We start from the raw sequence: 23,603 nt of genomic DNA, 5'->3' as shown, positions 1-23,603 counted from the left end.
TGAGGCACAAGCATGGTGAGCAGCCTTTCATACTGGGCCCTGCACAGCTATGCAGGTGACCCTCAGGTCTCCCACTACAGTGCCCTTTGGTGGGCAGCCTCCTGCCACAGGGGCAGGAAACCCCGGTCTCCACCAGTTGCACCCTCTAGTGGTGCCAGCATAGTATATACTCTGTGTAAACCTTTTTGATAGTACATCAGGTAACAAGTCTCCTTCTTATGCAACTATACAGAGAGTATATCTATAGTCTGCATATATAACAGTGGGGGTCCCCAATGGAGTGTTCTCTACGTGGGAGTCCTCCCCTTATTTATTGAGGACTTGGCCTGGAGGGTGTTGCATGGAGCAGCCCCGTGCAATAAGTTTTTAAGTCAGTTCACAGGCTCCCAGGCCGCCTGTAATTTCTGCGGTTTAGAGGAGTCCATGTTCCACGTTTTTATTGAATGTGTGAGGTTGCAGCCCCTCTTCCAATATTTGAAGGGGCTGCTCCTCAAATTCTGGTTGCACTTCAGTTCCACACTCCTGATCTTTGGACACCCTGTGTGGAGGGGAACGGGCAGGTCGGAAGGCCTCCTTGTAGGACTGCTCCTGGGCATGGCCAAGGGTACATCAGCCGGTCCAGGCAGCAGGCGGTCGAGGGGGTCGTTCAGCCCAACAGCTTGCCTCTCTTTTACGGTTACATCAGAGCCAGGGTGTCCCTGGAGATGGAGCATGCGGTGCCCACCGGGACACTCGCGGCCTTCCACGAGAGGTGGGCGCCAGAGGGACTGGAGTGCATCATCACCCCTGGCAACCAAGTTTTAATTTGATTTAATGTCTAAAGTTTAAGTTGTCGGTTTCAGTGCCACCCCGCCTTTTAGCCAGGGGGCACTTGTATAATTTGTGTTTCGAGTGCCCTCAAACCGCCCCCCCCAAAAAAATACGGGGGCACTTGATTGAATAGTTTTTTTAGGTGTGTGCCCCCCCCCCCTTTTAATCAAGGGGCACTTGATTACTGATACAACTCAAAATAGTTGTAGAGCTGTTGGGGTGCCGGAGGGACTGGAGTGCATCATCACCCCAGGCAACCAAATATTAATTTGATTTTAATGTATAAAGTTTAATTTGTTTAAGCGTTGGTTTTAGTGCCCCCCCACCCCCCACCCTCCTTTTAGCCAGTGGACACTTGTATAATTTGTGTTTTTAGTGCCCTCAAAAAAAAAAACAAGGGGCCACTTGAAATGTTTTTGGAGTGCCCCCGCCCCCCCTCCCATCCCCTTTAATTCGGGGGAAACAACTAAAATAGTTGTAGAGCTGATGAATCTTGCTGTCTGGAGGAGGCAGGGGTCCCCAATGGAGTGCACTCTACGCGGGTGTCCTCCCCCTATTTATTGGGGACTTGGCCTAGAGGGTGTTGCACGGAGTAGTCCCGTGCAATAAGTTTTTAAGTCAGTTCACGGGCTCCCAGGCCACCTGCAATTTCTGCTGTCTAAAGGAGTCCGTGTTCCATGTATATGTTCAATGTGTGAGGTTGCAGCCACTCTTACAATATTTGAAGGGCTGCTCCTCAAATTCTGGTTGCACTTCTGTCCCACACTCCTGATCTTTGGGCACACTGTGCGGAGGGGTGTGTTTGGCAAGGTGACCAGGGTCAGGGACCCGCTCGATGGTCGAGGAGCAAGCTGGATGGCACCAGAGGAGCTGGCACGGCACCTATCCTGGGCCGACGTCCGGCGCGTGGCCAATGCCATCGAGTCGCTAAAAACAGCACTGGGCCCTGACTCCGTTAGGTTTGTCGAAGATGCTCAAGCATGTGGGGCGATTCCATTCGAACTGGCCCCGTCTGGACGGAATTCCTCATCGGTGCCAAGCCCCGAAACCTCCCTCGGGAGCTGGCGCCTCACAACTTGAGCCGCTTCCGGGAAATCCCCTCTGTGCCTTTTAGTTCTGCACGGTGGGGATTCTCTTGCACACTCTCCATTTTGCCATCCTCGTCTGCCGTCCAGACATGCCATGGCACACCATTTGTCATCCGGAGGAGGTGGAGGTCTTCAATAGAGTGCTCACTATGCGGGAGTCCTCCCTTTATTTATTGGGGTCTTGCCCTCGAGGGTGTTGCATGAGCAGTCCCATATAATTAGTTTTTAAGTCGATTCACGGATTCCTAGGCCACCTGCAATTTTTACGGTCTGGAGGAGTCCGTGTTCCTCGTGTATGTTGAGTGTAAGGTTGCAGCCCCTCTTCCAATATTTGAAGGGGCTGCTCCTCAAATTCTGGTTGCACTTCAGTCCCACTTTCCTGATCTTTGGGCACCTTGTGCGGAGGGGAGCGGGCAGGTCGGAAGGCCTCCTCATAGCACTGCTCCTGGGCATGACCAAGGTGGCCACTAACCGGTCCAGGCAGCGGGCGGTCGAGGGGGTCGTTCAGCCCGACTGCCTGCCTCTCTTCCGCGGTTATATTCGAGCCAGGGTGTCTCTGGAGATGGAGCACGTGGTATCCACCGGTACGCTCGCAGCCTTCCGTGAGAGGTGGGTGCCAGAGGGACAGGAGTGCATCATCACCCCCGGCAACCAAATTCTAATTTAATTAAAGGTTGTCATTACAGTTTTAAATTGTTAATTTGTGGGTTCTAGTGCCAAAAGGGGGCACTTGATTTCAAGTTTCTATTTAAAAAAATAGTTGTAGAGCTGTTGAGCCAGGATCAACCGGGAGAAATGTTCCTGACTCCTGGTGGTCCAGTGACAGGTGGACTCCCTGCCGGAAGAGTTCAGGCCTTTTGCCTGGAGCACAACCCATCTCCTCTATCTGGGAGTCTACCATAGCCCTGATGAGGAAGCCTGGCTGGCGAACTGGCAAGAGCTGGAGGCCAAAGTCCGCGCTCATCTCGGGCGCTGGACAGGACTGCACCGAGTGCTGTCCTACAGGGGTCGGGCGCTAGTCATAAACTAGCTGGTGGCTGCTATGCTGTGGTACCACTTGGTCACTTTGACCCCTCCCCCTGCATTTGTCACCAAGATACAGAAGAAGCTGGTCGGCTTCTTCTGGAACAACAAGAAGCATTAGGTCTCTGCTGCGGCTCTGAGTATCCCGCTTAGGGTGGGCGGTCAGGCGTTGGTTTGCGTGAGCACCCAGGCTGTGACTTTCCGTCTTCAGACCCTGCAGAGATACCTGTGTTGTGTTTAGAATAACTCCAAAAGACTGAGTACTGTGAGCTTAAACTGATGTGACCTTCGTCTCTTTAATAAAACTCCAGAGTGCCAAAGCAGCATGGCAGACAAGCTTTTATACTCGCTTGCATGAGGTGTGCAGGTGACCCTTGGGTCTCCAACAGGTGCGTCCTCTGGTGGCAAGTCTTACACAGTTATAATGTTTACATACATAACATCACTCCCCACCCCCCCCCCCCCAAGGTCTTTGATACAAGTTATTTACAAGTTGATGCGGTCCGGGGCCCTTCGTTCCCTGGTTGAACGCCTGAGTTCGAACACTGGCATGGGTGAGTTAGTCGGGCCATCGCTGCACTGCAGTGCAGCTGGTCTGACCGGACTGTTGGGCATGGTGGGTTCATCCTCTTGATTGACGGCGAGGTTAATTGCTGGTTGGGTGTGTGTTGGTGGATCGATGATGGTGATGTCCTCTTCAAATTGTTCCTGGTTGTCAGTGAATCGCAGTTTGATCTGATCCAAATGCTTTCTGCACATTTGTCCATTATATAGTTTGACAATAAGCACTCTATTCCCTTCCTTGGCCAAGACAGTGCCAGCAACCCATTTGGGACCATGACCGGAATTAAGGACAAACACAGGATCGTTTACAGGGTCGTTTACATCAGTGTCTCGCGATACAGCCGCGCGATTGTGGTACATGTTTTGCCAGTGACGCCTGGTTTCCACATGATCGTTAAGATCTGGGTGGACTAAGGAGATGCTTGATGAAGCTGTATGTTGTAGACCCTCAAACAGTGAGGAGAATCGCCCTGTGCTTGGTCGCTTTATCGTCTGCATTCAGCTTGTTGACCACGAAGTACTGGTCGAGACGTTCAACGTTCCCAATCATCACCCTATACAAACTATTCAAGAATACCAATGGCAGCCATAACTGCGTGAAAGTTCGTGATCTGTTACTCGTCGCCAATTGTTATGTTTAGAATAACTCCAACAAGACTGAATACTGTGAGCTTAAACTGATGTGACCTTGGTCTCTTTAATAAAACTCCAGAGTGCCAAAGCAGCAGGGCAGACAACCTTTTATACTCGCTTGCATCAGGTGTGCAGGTGACCCTTGGGTCTCCAACAGGTGCGTCCTCTGGTGGCAAGTCTTACACAGTTATAATGTTTACGTACATAACAACCTGTACGTCGAGCATCCTCCTCGATAGTGTGCGCTGGCGACGTATTTCTTCCGCCAGCAGTACTATTTCAATTATGACACGCAGCTCCTGTTTGTAAACCTGGGAGGCATCCGGACTGCCATGCGGGGGTTGTCTGTCTTTTACCAGGAACTCATCAGGGTCTGGAACAAAGTCGCCACCACGCTCAGTTCTCCCCCGTCTGGAGTGATGGCTGTCCATCGAGAGCCGCAGCTCAGGAAACCGTACCTCCACAAGCATGGTTTTAGGTGGCAGGCGGACGAGAGGGCTGTGTTTGGCAAGGTGACCAGGGTCAGGGACCTACTGGATGGTGGAGGAGCGGGCTGGATGACGCCAGAAGAGCTGGCACAGCGCCTATCCTGGGCCAATTCTCCATTTTGCCATCCTCGACTACCATCCGGATGCGCCATGGCACAGCATCGTGCCATCCGGAGGAGGCGGGGGTCCCTAATGGAGTGCTCTCGATGCGCAGGGCGATTCTCTTCACCGTTTGTGGGTCTACAGCATACGGCCTTATCAAGCATCTGCTAGCACCGACGAAACCAACGGAAAAGACATATGCAGAGTTGTGTACGCTGGTTGGAGAACACCTCAAGCTGAAGGAGAGCATCTTAATGGCCAGGTATCGCTTCTATACGCACTATCTCTCCGAGGGCCAGGACGTGGCGAGTTATGTCGCTGACCTAAGACGCCTTGTGGGATCTTGCGATTTTGCTGGATAATTAAGGGACTTTTTCGTGTTTGGAATCGGCCACGAGGTCATTCTTCGCAAGCTGCTGTCTGCCGAGTCCCCAGACCTGAACATGGCCATCACGATAGCCCAGACTTTCATGTCCATGAACAATAATACCAAACTGATATCTTCTCAGCTTTTTTTATTGGGGACTTGGCTTGGACAGTGTTGCATGGGGCAGTCTCGTGCAATCGGTTTTTAAGTCGGTTCACGGACTCCTAGGTCACCTGCAATTTCTGCGGTCTGGAAGAGTCCGTGTTCCATGTTTATGTGGAGTGTGTCAGGTTGCAGCCTCTCTTCCAATATTTGAAGGGGCTGCTCCTCAAATACTGGTTGCCCTTCAGTCCCACGCTCTTGATCTTTGGGCATCCTGTGCAGAGGGGAGCGGGCAGGTCGGCAGGCCTCCTCGTAGGACTGCTCCTGGGCATGGTCAAGTTGACCATTAACTGGTCCAAACAGCGGGCAGTCGAGGGGGTCATTCAGCCCAATGGCCTGCCTCTCTTCTGCGGTTACATTCGAGCCAGGGTGTCCCTGGAAATGGAACATGCAGCGTCCACCGGTACACTCACGGCTTTCTGCGAGAGGTGGACGCCGGAAGGACTGGAGTGCTTCATCACCCTGGCAACCAAATTTGAATTTGCCTGTTTAATGTCTAAAGTTTAATTTGTTAATTTGTTGGTTCTAGTGCCCCTATTTAAGGGGGCACTTGATTTATTGTTTTAATTAAAATAGTTGTAGAGTTTGTTGAGTTGGGAGTGGCTTAGCCAGTAACGTGGTGTTCACAAGACTTAATAAAACCCCAGCCAGTTGAGTTCAGAGATCCATGATGAGGCAGATGGTTGTGAGCCTGGTGGATGAACTGTAATGTGTAGTGTGGTTGTTAAACCTTTGCTAATAAACCAACTAGTTCTTAATAGCAATGTGTTACAATGAATTCATGTGTAAAGAACCCATGAAGCAAATACATTACACCAACCTACAAAATTCAGAAAAGCCTGGCAGGTAATGGGACCTGGAGGTGTAGACGAAGGAATTGAATGTAATATCTCCAAGTTTGCAGATGACATTAAGCTGGGTGGCGAGCTGTGAGGAGGATGCTAGGAGACTGCAGGGGGACTTGGACAGGTTAGATAAATGGGCAAATGCATGGCAGATGCAGTATAATGTGGATAAGTGTCATTTTGTCACTTTGGTGACAAAAACAGGAAGCCAGATTATTATCTGAATGGCGACCAATTATTAAAAGGGGAGGTGCAACGAGACCTGGGTGTCATGGTACATCAGTCATTGAAGGTAGGCATGCAGGTACAACAGGCAGGAAAGAAAGCTAATGGCATGCTGGTCTTCATAGCGAGGGAATTTGAGTATAGGAGCAGGGAGGTCTTATTACAGCCGTAAAGAGCCTTGGTGAGACCACACCTTGAGTATTGTGTGCAGTTTTGGTCTCCTAATCTGAGGAAGGACATTCTTGCTACTGAGGGAGTGCAGCGAAGGTTCACCAGACTGATTCCTGGGATGGCAGGACTGACATATGAAGAAAGACTGGATCGACTAGGCTTATAGTCACTGGAATTTAGAAGAATGAGAGGAGATCTCATAAGAGCATAAGAACATAAGAATTAGGAACAGGAGTAGGCCATCTAGCCCCTCGAGCCTGCTCTGCCATTCAACAAGATCATGGCTGATCTGGCCGTGGACTCAGCTCCACTTATCTGCCCGCTCCCCATAACCCTTAATTCCCTTATTGGTTAAAAATCTATCTATCTGTGATTTGAATACATTCAATGAGCTAGCCTCAACTGCTTCCTTGGGCAGAGAATTCCACAGATTCACAACCCTCTGGGAGAAGAAATTCCTTCTCAACTCGGTTTTAAATTGGCTCCCCCGTATCTTGAGGCTGTGCCCCCTAGTTCTAGTCTCCCTGACCAGTGGAAACAACCTCTCTGCTTCTATCTTGTCTATCCCTTTCATGATTTTAAATGTTTCTATAAGATCACCCCTCATCCTTCTGAACAACGAGTAAAGACCCAGTCTACTCAATCTATCATCATAAGGTAACCCCCTCATCTCCGGTATCAGCCTAGAAACATATAAAATTCTGACGGGATTGGACAGGTTAGATGCAGGAAGAATGTTCCTGATGTTGGGAAAGTCCAGAACAAGGGGTCACAGTCTAAGGATAAGGGGTAAGTCATTTAGGACCGAGATGAGGAGAAACTTCTTCACTCAGAGAATTGTGAACCTGTGGAATTCGCTACCACAGAAAGTTGTTGAGGCCAGTTCGTTAGATATATTCAAAAGGGAGTTAGATGTGGCTCTTATGGCTAAAGGGATCAAGGGGTATGGAGAGAAAGCAGGAATGGGGTACTGAAGTTGCATGATCAGCCATGATCATATTGAATGGTGGTGCGGGCTCGAAGGGCCGAATGGCCTACTCCTGGACCTATTTTCTATGTTTCTATGTCATTGGGGACTGGGACTCTTCCAACTCGTGTCTGAATAACTCTGCAAGATAATGGTAAAATGCGATTAGTGTGATCCTGCCTGGACAAGCAAAGTAGAGTTTAATAATGCTCTGTGCTGGTAAGTTGTGCTGTTTTGTCTGGTTAAATTACAGCAATCCGCCTGTGCACACTTGGGATTTCCTTAGCCTTGGCCCTTGCAGGTCTGCATCTAAACTCTCTGGAGTTACGAAAGTGGAAATTATCCTTGTGGAGAAAGGGCGTGCATTCTATATCAGGCATATGCACCTTGGTGTATTTCACAGTAGCTTGGTTTGAAGACTGTCAAGCATGGCGATAGGTTTCTATGCCTGTCCAAATTAAAAGAGATAGTGAAAAGGGGCTGCATGAGAGTGGCTTTCATGATTACATCCCCATGAGGTTTATTTTCCCCACTGTCTGGTGCCTTCTTGTCACATTCCTGCTCAAGATCAACAACTCATAGAATGGGGAATTGGGAAATTCCAGCTTGTCTGCCTTAATTGCCATTGTTCTGTTTTTAACATAAGGTTATAAGTTTCAGTTGTGAATAATTCTGATTTTATTTCTATCTATCTTATTTATTCTTTGACAGCAATTTAGGCACGAGAATCTGGTAAACCTTATTGAGGTGTTCAAACAGAAGAAACGTTTATTCTTGGTGTTTGAATTTGTTGATCACACTGTTTTGGATGATTTGGAACGGTTTCCAAATGGGCTGGAGAGTAAGAGACTCAGAAAATGTCTTATTCAGGTGTTAAGGGCCACAGAGTATCTTCACAAGAACAATGTGAGTAAACACAACGAGAGACTTATTAGTAAATTGCTTGTGACTTTGCCTACTTGCAAAGATGGTGACCGAGTTGGGAGAGAGACTTCAGAAAAAGTTGGCAGAAAATATGATCAAAAACAATGACAACAGGAAGGTTTGTGGACAGGAAGTGCATGCCCAGTGCAAGATTTTAAATACTATGGCCCGAAATACGGGGTCGGGATGACAGTAAACTAGTAGCATTCGCCGTCATTCCATCTTTCAAGCTGACCGTAACTTTGGGATTTGGCGCATGCATAGGCGCATGTGGTCAGTCATCGACAGCTCCAAAACAGGCTGCGCTGTGACCCCGCCCCACAGAGCCGGCAATCTGTCTAGTCAGCCAAATCATTGAAACTGACAAAAACTTTGGTTCTTCGGCAGTACACTGTTAAATTCCCCACTAAAAGTTAGATCCAAAGCGTTAGGTGTAACTGGGGTTATTACTGCTAAACAAATGTTAAGGACCTGGAAAACTAATTTTGTGCAGTGTGAAATTTGTCCATTTTAATAAAAATTAAAACTTTTAAGAAACTTTTCAAAAAAATGTTTTAAACATTTTTTTATAAAGTCTGTTCATCTTTATTTCAGGTTTGTCTTTTTCCCCACATGAGAACCACAACCTTTGTTTTGCTCTCTCTAACATTTTTTTAAAGTTAGAATTTTAAGAGCTTACTCACTTCCTTGTTTGCTGTCTGTGAGAATTCTGCCTTTTGATTGGCTGCTTAGACAGCCTGTTGACATCACAGCAGTTTGCAGAAAGGAATCCCCATTAACTTCCGTTGATTGGAATTGAAGGTCGGAAAACCCGATGTTCTCGACACAGGGATCACAAGATCCTTATGCGAAGCGTACTTCGGGGCCAGCAGCAAACACCTTCACTTCGCTGCTGACCGCAAATTCCGGGCCTGTGTTTTGAAAAGCAAAATGACTAAAATGACAGTGAAGACAGCAAAAGTCAGTTAGTAATCACCTGGGCAGTAAACAGAAGCAGCAAAGTTAGGAGGGGCAGTATTGATTCACTGCTACCTGTTGCTCCATTAATTTATTAATGAATTGGTGTGACAGCTACTCTATTAATTTACTGAGTTGCTGATTTATTGATTTATTGATGTGATCGTTGCTTTATGAATTCATAATTCACTGGTGCCCTCTGCTCCATTCCAATTATTGATTTGTTGATATGCCATTTATATTCATTTATTGCTGTGTCTGCTGCACCGTTAATTCATGAATGCACTGGTGCTTGCTTCCTCATTAATTTATGCATTCATGTGCCCAGTGCTTCATTAATGTATTTGTTGGTGTGTCCACTGCTCCATTAATTCACTAATTCACTGCTGCCTGCTTTTCCATTAATTGATGTTTAATTTGTTGTTTCATGTTGCTTTGTTAATTCATTGATTTGTTATTTGCCTTTTGGTTTATGAATTTATTAATTCACTACTGCCTACTTCACCATTTATTTTGCTGGTGCCTATTGCTTCATTAATGTATTACTTTACTGATACTAATTTAACTGTAATGCAATGTTCACTAGTATTCTTTCATTGTCACTGGGTGGTGTTGCTTATGGTTTGTGCTGGTTTCTGATGGTTCAGATTTCATTTTATGTTTGTATGGTGTACAATCCCACTAATATGATTCCTTATAATTTGAGTTTTCTGCTTTATTCCATTATGTTTTAAGTTCAATATTATTCTAATAGCTGCCTCTGTTGTTCATTGTTTTAGGGCTTATTATTCTCATGTTCTTTAAGAATATTGAGATTAAAATATTCAATATTGCACGGGTCATGATGACGCCCTACGTGCAATGTCATTGGAGATCAGTTAGTGTGTATACACACTAAATATATATATATAGTGAAGAGTTATAACAGAGTGATTTGGGGATCACAGGGAATGGCCTGGAACCAGAAAATTAACAGTCAGAACCTAATCCCCAAGCCAGAAAAATAGTTCATTCATGCTTTTGGCTGTTAATGCCATTTAAGCTCAAATTAACTCAGAGTGCTGAGGAGAAATAGAGACAGATGAAAACTGAATAGCTGAAAGCACAGTGGGCCAAAAGTATATAAATATTGAAACAAAAATATTGTTTTGGCAGTCATAGATCTTGCAAGCTGAACACAATACAGTAGAACACTTTACTTGTTAGTATTTAGCCATCTTGTAGACTGATATACAATGAATAAAATTGACTTCTGTGTAATATTTCAGACTGGTGCAAAACATTAGCTACATTATTGTGCGCCTCTAATTTCCCACAGGGTGCTTGTGTAAAGTAGTTAGTGGAACCTGACTGTTTCCAATTGGAGGTGGGAGGGAACATCTATAAGATGATTTACCCTGGTTGGCATGTCCTGGTAGTTGGTTGCACAATGGAAGTAGAAGAGATCTGGTAGTTCGATGACCAACCATGCTGTCAAGTCCATTTGTATCTTAATGTTCTGAGGCCCAATACATTGACATTAAAGTATAGGCATATACAGTTTGAAATAGCCTGTGGTGGTTTGAAATATCTTTGTGCAATTCATTGAACTTGCTTGTCATATACACAGACAAATTTGTAAATTGTTTTTATTCTGTTTTTTCACTGCTTATTTCTCCTCCAGATAATTCATCGTGATATCAAACCTGAGAATGTTCTGGTCTCGGGCTCTGGTGTTGTTAAACTATGTGATTTTGGCTTTGCACGTACATTGGCTGCACCAGGAGAGACTTACACAGAATATGTGGCCACTCGCTGGTACAGGGCTCCAGAGTTAGTAGTCGGTGACACCAAATATGGAAAGTAGGTACATATTGTAAAGAATCCTTTTCTTTTCTTAGTTCACGGAAGCAGAAGAATGTGTAACTATTCCCTCCAACAGTTCTGTAGTATTGAGCCATATAGATCAGGAAGGACTCTTGTTTGATCCCTGGTTTGTGCCAAGCTAGCTGACTTGAGTCGGGTACAACAACGCATCTCAATATCCACAGGCTAGAGAGAGGAAAAATCAATTAAAACCTCCAGTCTTGATTACTATCTATGCCCTTTGCTGTATGAGCACATATGTAGGACCTCATGTCAGGAAAACTTGTTCAGGCTTACTGTGATGCTCTTGTGTTTGAATTGTCTGCTGATAGTCATTGCCTAGGATCACACACAAAGAAAAGTAATTTAGGAGAGAAGCAATAAAGGATAAAAACAAAGGGAAAATTAGGACATTCTTAAAGCTAACTGACTTTAACTAAGCTGATCTTGCTGCTGTGAATTGATCAGAAACTGGATGAGAGGGAGTAAAACAGGGAGTCTTGAGAGAGGTGAGTACAAGGTTGGACAGATACTTATCAAGGACAGAGAGGCAGTCAGTGCTCGCCGGAAGGAACACGTCGAAGATCTCCTTAATTGAGACTCTGTCTTTGATGTGAGTGTCCTCGACTCCATCCCGCAGCATGCTAACCATCACCATCTCAACACAACCCCAGCCCGGCATTAGGTAGAAAAGGCCATCCAACCACTGAACAACAACAAGGCCTCAGGACTAGATGGAATCCCAACCGAAGCACTAAAACATGGTGGAGACACATTTTTGGCACGAATACACAATCTCATTTCTCTCATCTGGAAGGAGGAGATCATGCCAGCGGACCTCAGAGACGCGGTAATCATGACCATCTTCATGAAAGGCGACAAGTTCGATTGTGGTAACTACAAACGAATTTCCCTGCTGTCTGCCAGTTGTCGTGGTGCATATAGGTACCAACGATATAGGCAAAAAACGGGATGAGGTCCTACGAGACGAATTTAGGAAGCTAGGAGTTAAATTAAAAAATAGGACCTCAAAAGTAGTAATCTCAGGATTGCTACCAGTGCCACGTGCTAGTCAGAGTAGGAATCGCAGGATAGCTCAGATGAATACGTGGCGTGAGCAGTGGTGCAGAGGGGAGGGATTCAAATTCCTGGGACATTGGAACCGGTTCTGGGGGAGGTGGGACCAGTACAAACCGGACGGTCTGCACCTGGGCAGGACCGGAACCAATGTCCTAGGGGGAGTGTTTGCTAGTGCTGTTTGGGAGGTGTTAAACTAATATGGCAGGGGGATGGGAACCTATGCAGGGAGACAGAGGGAAATAAAATAGAGACAGAAGCAAAAGATAGAAAGGAGAATAGCAAAAGTGGAGGGCAGAGAAACCGAAGGCAAAAAACAAAAAGAGCCACTTTACAGCAGAATTCTAAAGGGTCAAAGTGTGTTAAAAAGTCAAGCCTAAAGGCTCTGTGCCTCAATGCGAGGAGTATTCGGAATAAGATGGACGAATTAACTGCGCAGATAGCAGTTAACGGGTATGATGTGATTGGCATCACGGAGACATGGCTCCAGCGTGACCAAGGCTGGGAACTCAACATCCAGGGGTATTCAGCATTTAGGAAGGATAGACAGAAAGGAAAAGGAGGCGGGGTGGCGTTTCTGGTTAAAGAGGAAATTAATGCAGTTGTAAGGAAGGACATTAGCTTGGATGATGTGGAATCGGTATGGGTGGAGCTATGGAACACCAAAGGGCAGAAAACACAAGTGGGATTTGTGTACAGGCCACCACATAGTAGTAGTAAGGTTGGGGACAGCATCAAACAACAAATAAGGGAAGTGTGCAATAACGGTACAGCAGTAATCATGGGTGACTTTAATCTACATATTAATTGGGCTAACCAAACTGGTAGCAATGCGGTGGAGGAGGATTTCCTGGAGTGTATTAGGGATGGATTTCTAGACCAATATGTCGAGGAACCAACCAGAGAGCTGGCCATCCTAGACTGGGTGATGTGTAATGAGAAGGGACTAATTAGCAATCTTGTTGTGCGAGGCCCCTTGGGAATAGTGACCATAATATGATAGAATTCTTTATTAAGATGGAGAATGACAATTCTCCCAGTCCTCCGGTTTGCTGCTTTTTCTGGCCAATTTATATGCCTCTTCCTTGGATTTAACACTATCCTTAATTTCAAGTTAATTCAGAAACTAGGGTCCTGAATTTAAGGAAAGGTAACTTTGATGGTATGAGGCATGAATTGGCTAGATTAGACTGGCAAATTATACTTAAAGGGTTGACGGTGGATAGGCAATGGCAAACCTTTAAAGATCATATGGGCGAACTTCAACAATTGTACATCCCTGTCTGGAGTAAAAATAAAACGGGGAAGGTGGCTCAACCGTGGCTAACAAGGGAAATTAAGGATAGTGTTAAATCCAAGGAAGAGGCATATAAATTGGCCAGAAAAAGCAGCAAACCGGAGGACTGGGAGAAATTTAGAATATAGCAGAGGAGGACAAAGGGTTTAATTAAGAGAGGGAAAATAGAGTATGAGAGGAAGCTTGCCGGAAACATAAAAAATGACTGCAAAAGCTTCTATAGGTATGTGAAGAGAAAAAGATTAGCGAAGACAAGCGTTGGTCCCTTGCAGTCAGATTCGGGTGAATTTATAATGGGGAACAAAGAAATGGCAGACCAATTGAACAAGTACTTTGGTTCTGTCTTCACAAAGGAAGACACAAATAACCTTCCCGATGTACTAGGGGTCCGAAGGACTAGTGAGAAGGAGGAACTGAAGGATATCCTTATTAGGTGGGAAATTGTGTTAGGGAAATTGACGGGGTTGAAGGCAGATAAATCCCCAGGGCCTGATAGTCTACATCCCAGAGTACTTAAGGAAATGGCCCTAGAAATAGTGGATGCATTGATGATAATTTTCCAACAGTCTATCGACTCTGGATCAGTTCCTATGGACTGGAGGGTTGCTAATGTAACACCACTTTTTAAAAAAGGAGGGAGAGAGAAAACGGGTAATTATAGACCAGTTAGCCTGCCATCGGTGGTGGGGAAAATGTTGAAATCAATCATTAAGGATGAAATAGCAACTCATTTGAAGAGTAGTGATAGGATCGGTCCAAGTCAGCATGGATTTATGAAAGGGAAATCATGCTTGACAAATCTTCTGGAATTTTTTGGGGATGTAACTAGTAGGGTGGACAAGGGAGAACCAGTGGATGTGGTGTATTTGGACTTTCAAAAGGCTTTTGACAAGGTCCCACACAAGAGATTGGTGTGCAATATCAAAGCACATGGTATTGGGGGTAATGTACTGACATGGATAGAGAACTGGTTGGCAGACAGGAAGCAGAGAGTCGGGATTAACGGGTCCTTTTCAGAATGGCAGGCAGTGACTAGTGGAGTGCCGCAGGGCTCAGTGCTGGGACCCCAGCTCTTTACAATATATATTAATGATTTAGATGATGGAATTGAGTGTAATATCTCCAAGTTTGCAGATGACACTAAACTGGGTGGCGGTGTGATCTGTGAGGAGGACACTAAGAGGCTGCAGGGTGACTTGGACAGATTAGGCAAGTGGGCAAATACATGGCAGATGCATATAATGTGGATAAATGTGAGGTTATCCACTTTGGGGGCAAAAACACGAAGGGAGAATATTATCTAAATGGCGGAAAGTTAGGAAAAGGGGAGATGCAGCGAGACCTGGGTGTCATGGTTCATCAGTCATTGAAAGTTGGCATGCAGGTACAGCAGGTGGTGAAGAAGGCAAATGGTATGTTGGCCTTCATAGCAAGGGGATTTGAGTATAGGAGCAGGGAAGTCTTGCTGCAGTTGTACAGGGCCTTGGTGAGGCCCCACCTGGAATATTGTGTTCAGTTTTGGTCTCCTAATCTGAGGAAGGATGTTCTTGCTATTGAGAGAGTACAGCGAAGGTTCACCAGACTGATTCCAGGGATGGCTGGAATGACATATGAGAAGAGACTGGATCAACTGGGCCTGTATTCAATGGAGTTTAGAAGGATGAGAGGGGATCTCATAGAAACTTATAAGATTCTGACTGGACTAGACAGGCTAGATGCGGGAAGAATGTTCCCGATGTTGGGGAAGTCCGGAACCAGGGGACACAGTCTTAGGATAAGGGGTAGGCCGTTTAGGACTGAGATGAGGAGAAACTTCTTCACTCAGAGAGTTGTTAACCTGTGGAATTCCCTGCCGCAGAGAGTTGTTGATGCCAGTTCACTGGATATATTCAAGAGGGAGTTAGATATGGCCCTTACGGTTAAGGGGATCGAGGGGTATGGAGAGAAAGCAGGAAAGGGGTACTGAAGGACTGATCAGCCATGATCTTATCGAATGGCGGTGCAGGCTCGAAGGGTCGAATGGCCTACTCCTGCACCTATTTTCTATGTTTCTATGTTTCTATGTCATCGCAAGAATCCTCCTCAATCGCCTTCTCCCTGTGGCTGAAGAACTGCTCCCAGAGTCGTAATGCGAATTCCGTCCACTAAGGGGCACAATGGATATGATCTTCACTGCGCGGCAAATCCAAGAGAAATGCAGGGAATAGCTCCAACCCCTGTACATGACCTCCTTTGACCTCACAGAGGCTTTCGACACTGTCAACCGTGAGGGATTATGAAATGTCCACCTCAAATTCAGCTGTCCCCAAATGTTTGTCACCATCCTTCGCCTGCTTCACGACAACGTTGAAGCCGTGATCCTGACCACAGACCCAACCCAGTTCGAACGTGTTATTGCATCAACGCTCTTCTCGATCTTCTTTGCTGCAGTGCTCCATCTCGCTCTCAGTAAGCTCCCCACTGGTGTGGAGTTAATCTATCGAACAAACAGTAAAGTGTTCAACCTCCGCCACCTCCAGGCCAGATCCAAGGTCATCCCATCCTCTGTCATTGAATTACAGTACACGGATGACGCTTATGTCTGCACACACTCGGAGGCCAAACTCCAAGCCATCATCAACACCTTCACCAAAGTGTACAAGCGCATGGGCCTTACACTAAACATCCGTAAGACAAAGGTCCTCTGCAAACCTGCCCCTGCCACGCAGCACTACTCCCCGATTATCAAAATCCACGACGAGGCCTTGGACAACGTGGACCATTTTCCATACCTTGGAAGCCTACTGTCAACAAGGGCAGACATCAATGATGAAGTCCAACATTGCCTTCGGTGTGCCAGTGCAGTCTTCGGTCGCCTGAGGCAGAGAGTGTTTGAAGACCAGGACCTCAAACCCGGCACCAAGTTCATGGTCTACAGAGCAGTAGTGATACCCGCCCTCCTATATGCCTCAGGGACATGGACTATGTACAGCAGGCACCTCAAAGCACTGGGGAAGTACCACCAACGCTGCCTCCGCAAGATTCTGCAAATTTATTGGCAGGTTAGGTGCATCAACGTCAGTGTTCTCGCTCAGGCCAACATCCCCAGCATCGAAGCACTGACCACGCTCGATCAACTCAGTTGGGTGAGCCATGTCATCCCAATGCCCAAGACTTCCAAAACAAGCGCTCTACTCAGAGCTCCAACACGCCAAGTGAGCCCCAGGTGGGCAGAGGAAACACTTTAAGGACATCCTCAAAGCCTCCTTGAAAAAGTGCAATATTCCCACTGACATCTGGGAATCCCTCACCCAAGACTGCACAAAGTGGAGAAAAGGCATCCAGGAAGGCATCGAACACCTATGCCGAGAGCAAGCTGAACCCAAGTGTAAACAACGGAAGGAGCGCATGGCAATCCAAGCACCCCACCCATCCATTCCTTCAACCACCGTCTACCCCACTTGTGACAGAGACTGTACGTCCTGCATAGGACTCATCACTCACATGAGAACTAATTTTTGGTGTGAAAGCAAGTCATCCTTGACTCCGAGGGACTGCCTAAGAAGAAGGACAGCAATGATGCCCTCAAGGAACTTGGGCAGAAAGTACAGATTAAATACAGAACGGTAGTTTGAGAAAAGAGTGTCGTCGAGAGCAGGCTTTTTTATAGTGATAATGATTTTGAAAGGGGTGAGAATAATGCTTGACAGTAAGAAGAGGTTTACAATGTTGGGAAACATGGAACTGAGAAGGGGAGAGTAGGCAGTTAGGAGTCGGGTTAGAAGGCGCTGGGTCTTCAGACGGCAGGATTTATTGGAAAAATTAATCTTGAAAGATGGGGAAGAAACTGCAGAGGGTACAGGGAATGTGGGTTGTGGGGGCCTGAAAACAAAGAAGCCCATAAGCTTCTCACATCTAGTGTTTAAAGTGAGCATGGAAGGACTGGAAGCTGGATAAAGCAATTAGTGGCAGAGAAGGGGATACAAGGATTTGGTCACAGGGAGGGAAAGGTCCTACATGAGAAGGTTGTCAGGTTGATTGTACACCTCATGCATTAGTCTACAGCCTACAGGCGAGTCCATGGAGGTGCCTATTGTATCAGGGAAATCAGTGAAGGTAGGAGACCATTTAGTATCTGGTGGAGGATGAGATTGAGGGGGAAAAAAAGGGCAAAGAAATTGGAGATGAGCAAGGTGAGTTCACACTGTAAGTTGCCAGAGATGAGGAGATGCTGAATACAAAGGTTGTGAGGAACTGTACAGGGTATTGGTGAGGCCGCACCTGGAGTACTGCATGCAGTTTTGGTCACCTTACTTAAGGGAGGATATACTGGCTTTGGAGGGGGTACAGAGACGATTCACTAGGCTGATTCCGGAGATGAGAGGGTAACCTTATGATGATAGATTGAGTAGACTGGGTCTTTACTCGTTGGAGTTCAGAAGGATGAGGGGTGATCTTATAGAAACATTTAAAATCATGAAAGGGATAGACAAGATAGAGGCGGAGAGGTTGTTTCCACTGGTCGGGGAGACTAGAACTAGGGGGCACAACCTCAAAATACAGGGGAGCCAATTTAAAACCGAGTTGAGAAGAATTTCTTCTCCAAGAGGGTTGTGAATCTGTGGAATTCTCTGCCAAGGAAGCAATTGAGGCTAGCTCATTGAATGTATTCAAATCACAGATAGGTAGATTTTTAACCAATAAGGGAATTAAGGGTTATGGGGAGCAGGCGGGTAAGTGGAGCTGAGTCCACGGCCAGATCAGCCATGATCTTGTTGAATGGCGGAGCAGGCTCGAGGGGCTAGATGGCCTACTCCTGTTCCTAATTCTTATGTTCTTATGTTCTTATGAGGTTGGAAAGAAGATTTTGCTGTCAGATGCTGGGAGGAATGGCGTGGTGTTGAGTTGCTGGTAGATAATAATAAAGCTCTTGAAGGTGAGGGGCAATGGTGGTAAAGAATGAGGCAATCAAATGTGGAGAAGGTACCTGAGGTGTCTCAGGGTAGGCCAAAACAAGACATGGAAATGATGTCACGCTGCCTTCATGTCACAGCTGAGATCAGCAACTTGGTGTGTTGGAAATTATGGGTATTATTTCATTGGTGTTCATTTACCAGTTGTGGTGAGGTGTCAGTGTATTGCACCAGTAAACTGGCATAACATACTGCACTAACAAGTGGTTTCTCCAGACTTTGTCGGAACCTCCTTCTTCTGAACTATGAGATGGTTGACTGCTACCCAGAACAGTGAAGCTTTTCTCTTTACATTTGTGGTAGTTATTAATTGACATTAGCTGTGTTCAATGGATAGTAGTTGAATATCTGTGTGTGCTATTAGTACGTTTATGTTGTTTTGGGGCAGAGCTGTGCTGGAAAATGGAACATTTTCAGCTTTTTATACCTAGTATCATCATCAAAAGCTCCCAGGGATTTATGCAGAGTTATTTTTTGTTGCAGCAATTTATTAAAACTCAGGATTAAGGACTCCATGTACAATCTTAATATTGTGACACTTCAAAATTAAAAGGGAGATAAAATGAATAATTTATTCATTTGCTATCTTACAGCAAAAAAGACACAAATATATTTCATAAAATGTAAGTTATAGAATATATTAATGAATAAACTTTATGAATTAGCTAGAGGCATTCTATATAACAACCTAAAGAATAATGATGCCTTCATGTAAATTATTCTTAATTATTCATTTTATCTCCCTTTTAAAAGTGTATTTTGTTGTGTAGTTTTAGCTAATTGGATGCATTATATGTAATGCCATGCTGAACTGAAGAGATAATCAGAAGGCACCTGCAGTAATGCTACGGGGCTGCTTGTTAAACTGCTGACTATGCAAAATAGTCTCAAGCTTGCAGGAGTTGACTAATGCTGCTGTGTGGTGCAGATGCCTCCAGTGATTTTTGTTCCGATTGGCTCAAGCAAAAGTGTAGGCTGAAGGCCCTGCCTTAGTTCATATCCATAATTCTACTTTTTGCATTATAAAATGATGGGCTGTAATAAAATAATTATTTGCAGGAGCGTTCCTTACTTTCCTTCTCATATGGCTTATTACCAGCTGCAAGACAAATATTCACCAACACCCAGAACTGGTCAGTAGTTTTTTTAAATTGTGATGATGAAATCATCTTGACTTAACAGGATGCATGTGTTAAGTGTACAAGATTGTACAATGCAATACACAAATAATGTAACTAAGTATTGCCTGCCTTATGCTGCTAGTAGCTGGCTGAATGTCAGCAAGTGCAGTAAATTTCAGAATCCCTGTTAATAACACACTCACTGTCCATGTTGATACATGACACTGACACTTGAACATTTACTAACAAACTTGAAAAGAAACTAGATAGCACCTACACAAGACGATTTACAAAAGACTTATAGCTGGAAAGACCACATTCCCAATGAAATACTATATGGAGACTTGGGTTGAAGGGCAGAGAATAATTGGACCAGGGAGTGCAGATGTCATTCAATCCCCGTTTTAAAATCGTACATTCTATTTTTATTTTTGTATTTGACCTTGATTTTATTTTATAAATTAAAAAATGGCAGAGAAGTAGTTGGCGCCTAGAAATGTTTCTGCAGTACAGGCTGAGGAGCTGGGAGCCACAAAGCTGAAGTTACTAAGTCCCACTACTGGCGGGAGGTTGTCATTACAGCCTGACAAGTTTGCACAGGTATTTACCGTTATAACTGTGGACATAGGAATTTATAACAGAAAAAGCTTGCACAAAACTGTGACAAAAACATGTAGTAAGATTTTGTAGACAGGAATTGCACACAGTTGTAAGCATTTTAATCTGTTACAGATAATTACTCAGGATCATCTGTACTTTTTCCTAAAAAAATCAAGGAATTTATGGCAAAACCTTTTAAATGCTTCTTAACACGTTAAAATACCATTAACAGGGTCCTTGCATGAAAGTATATTACACTTGTTTGCTCAGAATTTTAGAAAAGTGGAAAGTTATTGATTGCTGTGTTAATGCACAAAATTATTACTTCAATACATTGTCCTTGTTATGTTTAGATTAACTCCACAAAACTGTATATCTTAAGCTCAAACTGTTGTGACCTTGGTCTCTTTATTGTAACTCCAGAGTGAGGAAGCAGCATGGTAGTCTGCCTTTTATACCTGCTTGCCCAGAGTGTGCAGATGACTCTTGGGTCTCCCACAGCTGCGCCCCCCTGGTGGCAAGTCTTACACATACATAACATCATTCCCCACCAAAGTCTTATGTACAAGTTATTTACAAGTTGAGGTGATCCGGAGCTCTGCGTTCCCGGATTGATCGCCTAAGTTGAAGTCCTGGCATGGGTGAGTCGATCGGATCATTGCTGTACTGCAGTGTGGCTGGTCTGATCGGACTGGCGGGCATGGTGGGTTCATCCTCGTGGTTCACCGCGAGGTCGATTGCTGGTTGGGTGTGTGTGGGTGGATCAATGATGGTAATGTCCTCTTCAAACTGTTCTTGGTTGTCAGTGAACCGCAGTTTGGTCTGATCCAAGTGCTTTCTGCACATTTGTCCATTCCAAAGTTTGACAACAAACACTCTATTCCCCTCCTTGGCTAAAACAGTGCCAGCAACCCATGTGGGACCATGACCATAATTAAGAACAAACACAGGGTCATTAACCTCAATGTCACGTGATACAGCCGCGCGATCGTGGTACATGTTATGCCGGTGACGTCGGATTTCTACATGATCATTGAGATCCAGGTGGACTAAGAGCCTGGTTTTGAGTGCTCTCTTCATTAGTAATTCTGGAGGGGGAAGCCCGGTAAGCGAGTGGGGTCGCGTGCGGTAGCTGCGCAGAATCCGAGATAACCGGGTCTGCAGGGAACAGTCCGTCACGCATTTCAAGCTCTGCTTGATGGTTTGGACTACCCGTTCTGCTTGACCATTGGATGCGGGCTTAAACGGCGCAGACCTGACTTGCTTGATGCCATTGCTGATCATGAACCCGTTGAATGCTGAGCTGGTGAAGCATGGTCCATTGTCACTAACAAGGATGTTGGGCAAACCATGGGTGGCGAACATGGCCTGGAGGCTTTCAATGGTGGCAGTGGACGTACATAACAACATTATTATACATTCAATCCATTTAGAGTAAGCGTCCACTGCTACTAGGAACATCTTTCCTTGAAAGGGGCCAGCGAAATCTATGTGAACCCTTGACCACGGTTTGGAGGGCCATGACCACAGACTCAGTAGGGCCTCCCTTGGTGCATTGCTCAATTGTGAGCACGTGTTGCACTGGTGTGTGCATGACTTTAAGTCCGAGTCAATGCTGGGCCTCCAAACATGCGACCTGGCTATAGCCTTCATCATGACTATGCCTGGGTGGGTATTGTGTAGGTCGCGTATAAATGTTTCCCTGCCTTTTTTTGGCAAAACCACGCGATAGCCCAGGCATTCATTGCCATCAGTGACAATACTAAGCAAATCTCTCAGCACACAAGTGCTGCTACAAGTACTGTGGACAAAGTGATGTTGTTTTCGAATCATAACGTACAGGGCAGGTCACACAAACTTGCAGCTGCACGTCTGCAGATGATTCAGAGTCCACCATCAAGGGCGATGAATGCAAGGCCATTAACAACTTGTTGGCACTGCAGGGGTGATCATCGTTTCCATTCATGCCGACTCAAAGAGTACATTTGCAAGGGCTGTGGAACAATGGGACACCTCCAACAAGTGTGCAGGCGAGCTCCTAAGCCTGTTAAACCTGCAACCCACCATGTTGCAGAGGAGGACAGATCCACGGAGGATCATGACAAACCAGAGCCTCAGATCAAGGAGGCAGAGGTACATGGGGTGCATACATTCACCACGACTTGTCCCCCGATAATGCTGAATGTTGAACTAAATGGACTTCCGGTGTCAATGGAGCTGGACATGGGCGCAAGCCAGTCTATCATGGGCAAAAAAACTTTCGAAACGTTGTGGTGTAACAAGGCCTCAAGGCCAGTCTTAACTCCAGTTTGCACGAAACTAAGAACTTACACGAAAGAATTGATTCCTGTAATCGGCAGTGCTACCGTAAAGGTCTCCTATGATGGAGCAGTGCACAAGCTACCACTCTGGTTGGTACCGGGCGATGGTCCCACGCTGCTCGGCAGGAGCTGGCTGGGAAAGATACGCTGGAACTGGGACGACGTCCGAGCGCTATCGCCCGCTGATGACACTTTGTATGCCCAGGTCTTAAACAAATTTCCTTCATTGTTTGAACCAGGCATCAGGAAATTCCAAGGAGCAAAAGTGCAGATCCACCTAATTCCGGGGGCATGACCATCCATCACAAAGCGAGAGCAGTACCGTACATGATGAGAGAAAGGGTAGAGACCGAGCTAGACCGGCTGCAATGAGAGGGCATCATTTCACCGATCGAGTTCAGCGAGTGGGCCAGTCCTATTGTTCCAGTCCTCAAAGGAGACGGCACCGTCAGATTCTGTGGTGATTACAAAGTAACTATCAATCGTTTCTCACTGCAGAACCAATACCCACTACCAAAGGCCGACGACTTCTTTGCAATGCTGGCGGGAGGAAAGATGTTCATGAAGCTGGATCTGATTTCAGCCTACATGACGCAGGACCTGGAGGAATCATCGAAGGCCCTCACCTGCATCAACACGCACAAAGGTCTTTTTGTTTATAACAGATGTCCGTTTGGAATCCGATCAACGGCGGCGATGTTCCAGAGAAAGTTGGAAAGTTTACTGAAGTCGGTCCCGCACACTGTGGTCTTCCAGGAGGACATCTTGGTCACAGGTTGGAACACAGTCGAGCACCTGCAGAACCTGGAGGAGGTTCTTAATCAACACAACCGCGTGGGGCTCAGGTTAAAACGCTCGAAGTGCGTTTTCCTGGTGCCTGAAGTGGAGTTCTTGGGAAGGAGGATTGCGGCGGACAGCACCAGGCCCACCAACGCGAAGACGGAGGCAATCGAGAATGCACTGAGGCCACAGAACGTAATGGAGTTGCGGTCGTTTCTGGGACTCCTGAACTACTTTGGTAACTTCTTACCGGGTCTCACACCTTGCTAGAACCACTACATGTC

At 45.9% G+C, this 23,603-nt stretch overlaps 1 protein-coding gene across 1 annotated transcript in view; it reads left to right on the top strand.

Moving 5' to 3' along the window:
- LOC139262054 (cyclin-dependent kinase-like 2) overlaps positions 1 to 23,603 on the top strand; it is a 231,934-nt gene that overhangs the window by 5,251 nt on the left and 203,080 nt on the right. Inside the window, exons 2-3 of the mRNA XM_070877214.1 lie at positions 8,157 to 8,351; positions 10,990 to 11,168. Coding sequence (XP_070733315.1) covers positions 8,157 to 8,351; positions 10,990 to 11,168 — 374 coding nt within the window. The remainder of the gene's footprint in view (positions 1 to 8,156; positions 8,352 to 10,989; positions 11,169 to 23,603) is intronic.

Source organism: Pristiophorus japonicus, chromosome 4 (genome assembly GCF_044704955.1).
Source record: "Pristiophorus japonicus isolate sPriJap1 chromosome 4, sPriJap1.hap1, whole genome shotgun sequence".
Classification (NCBI taxonomy): domain Eukaryota; kingdom Metazoa; phylum Chordata; class Chondrichthyes; family Pristiophoridae; genus Pristiophorus; species Pristiophorus japonicus.
Note: the sequence above shows the minus strand (reverse complement) of the source record. Positions and strands in the feature narration are given on the sequence as shown.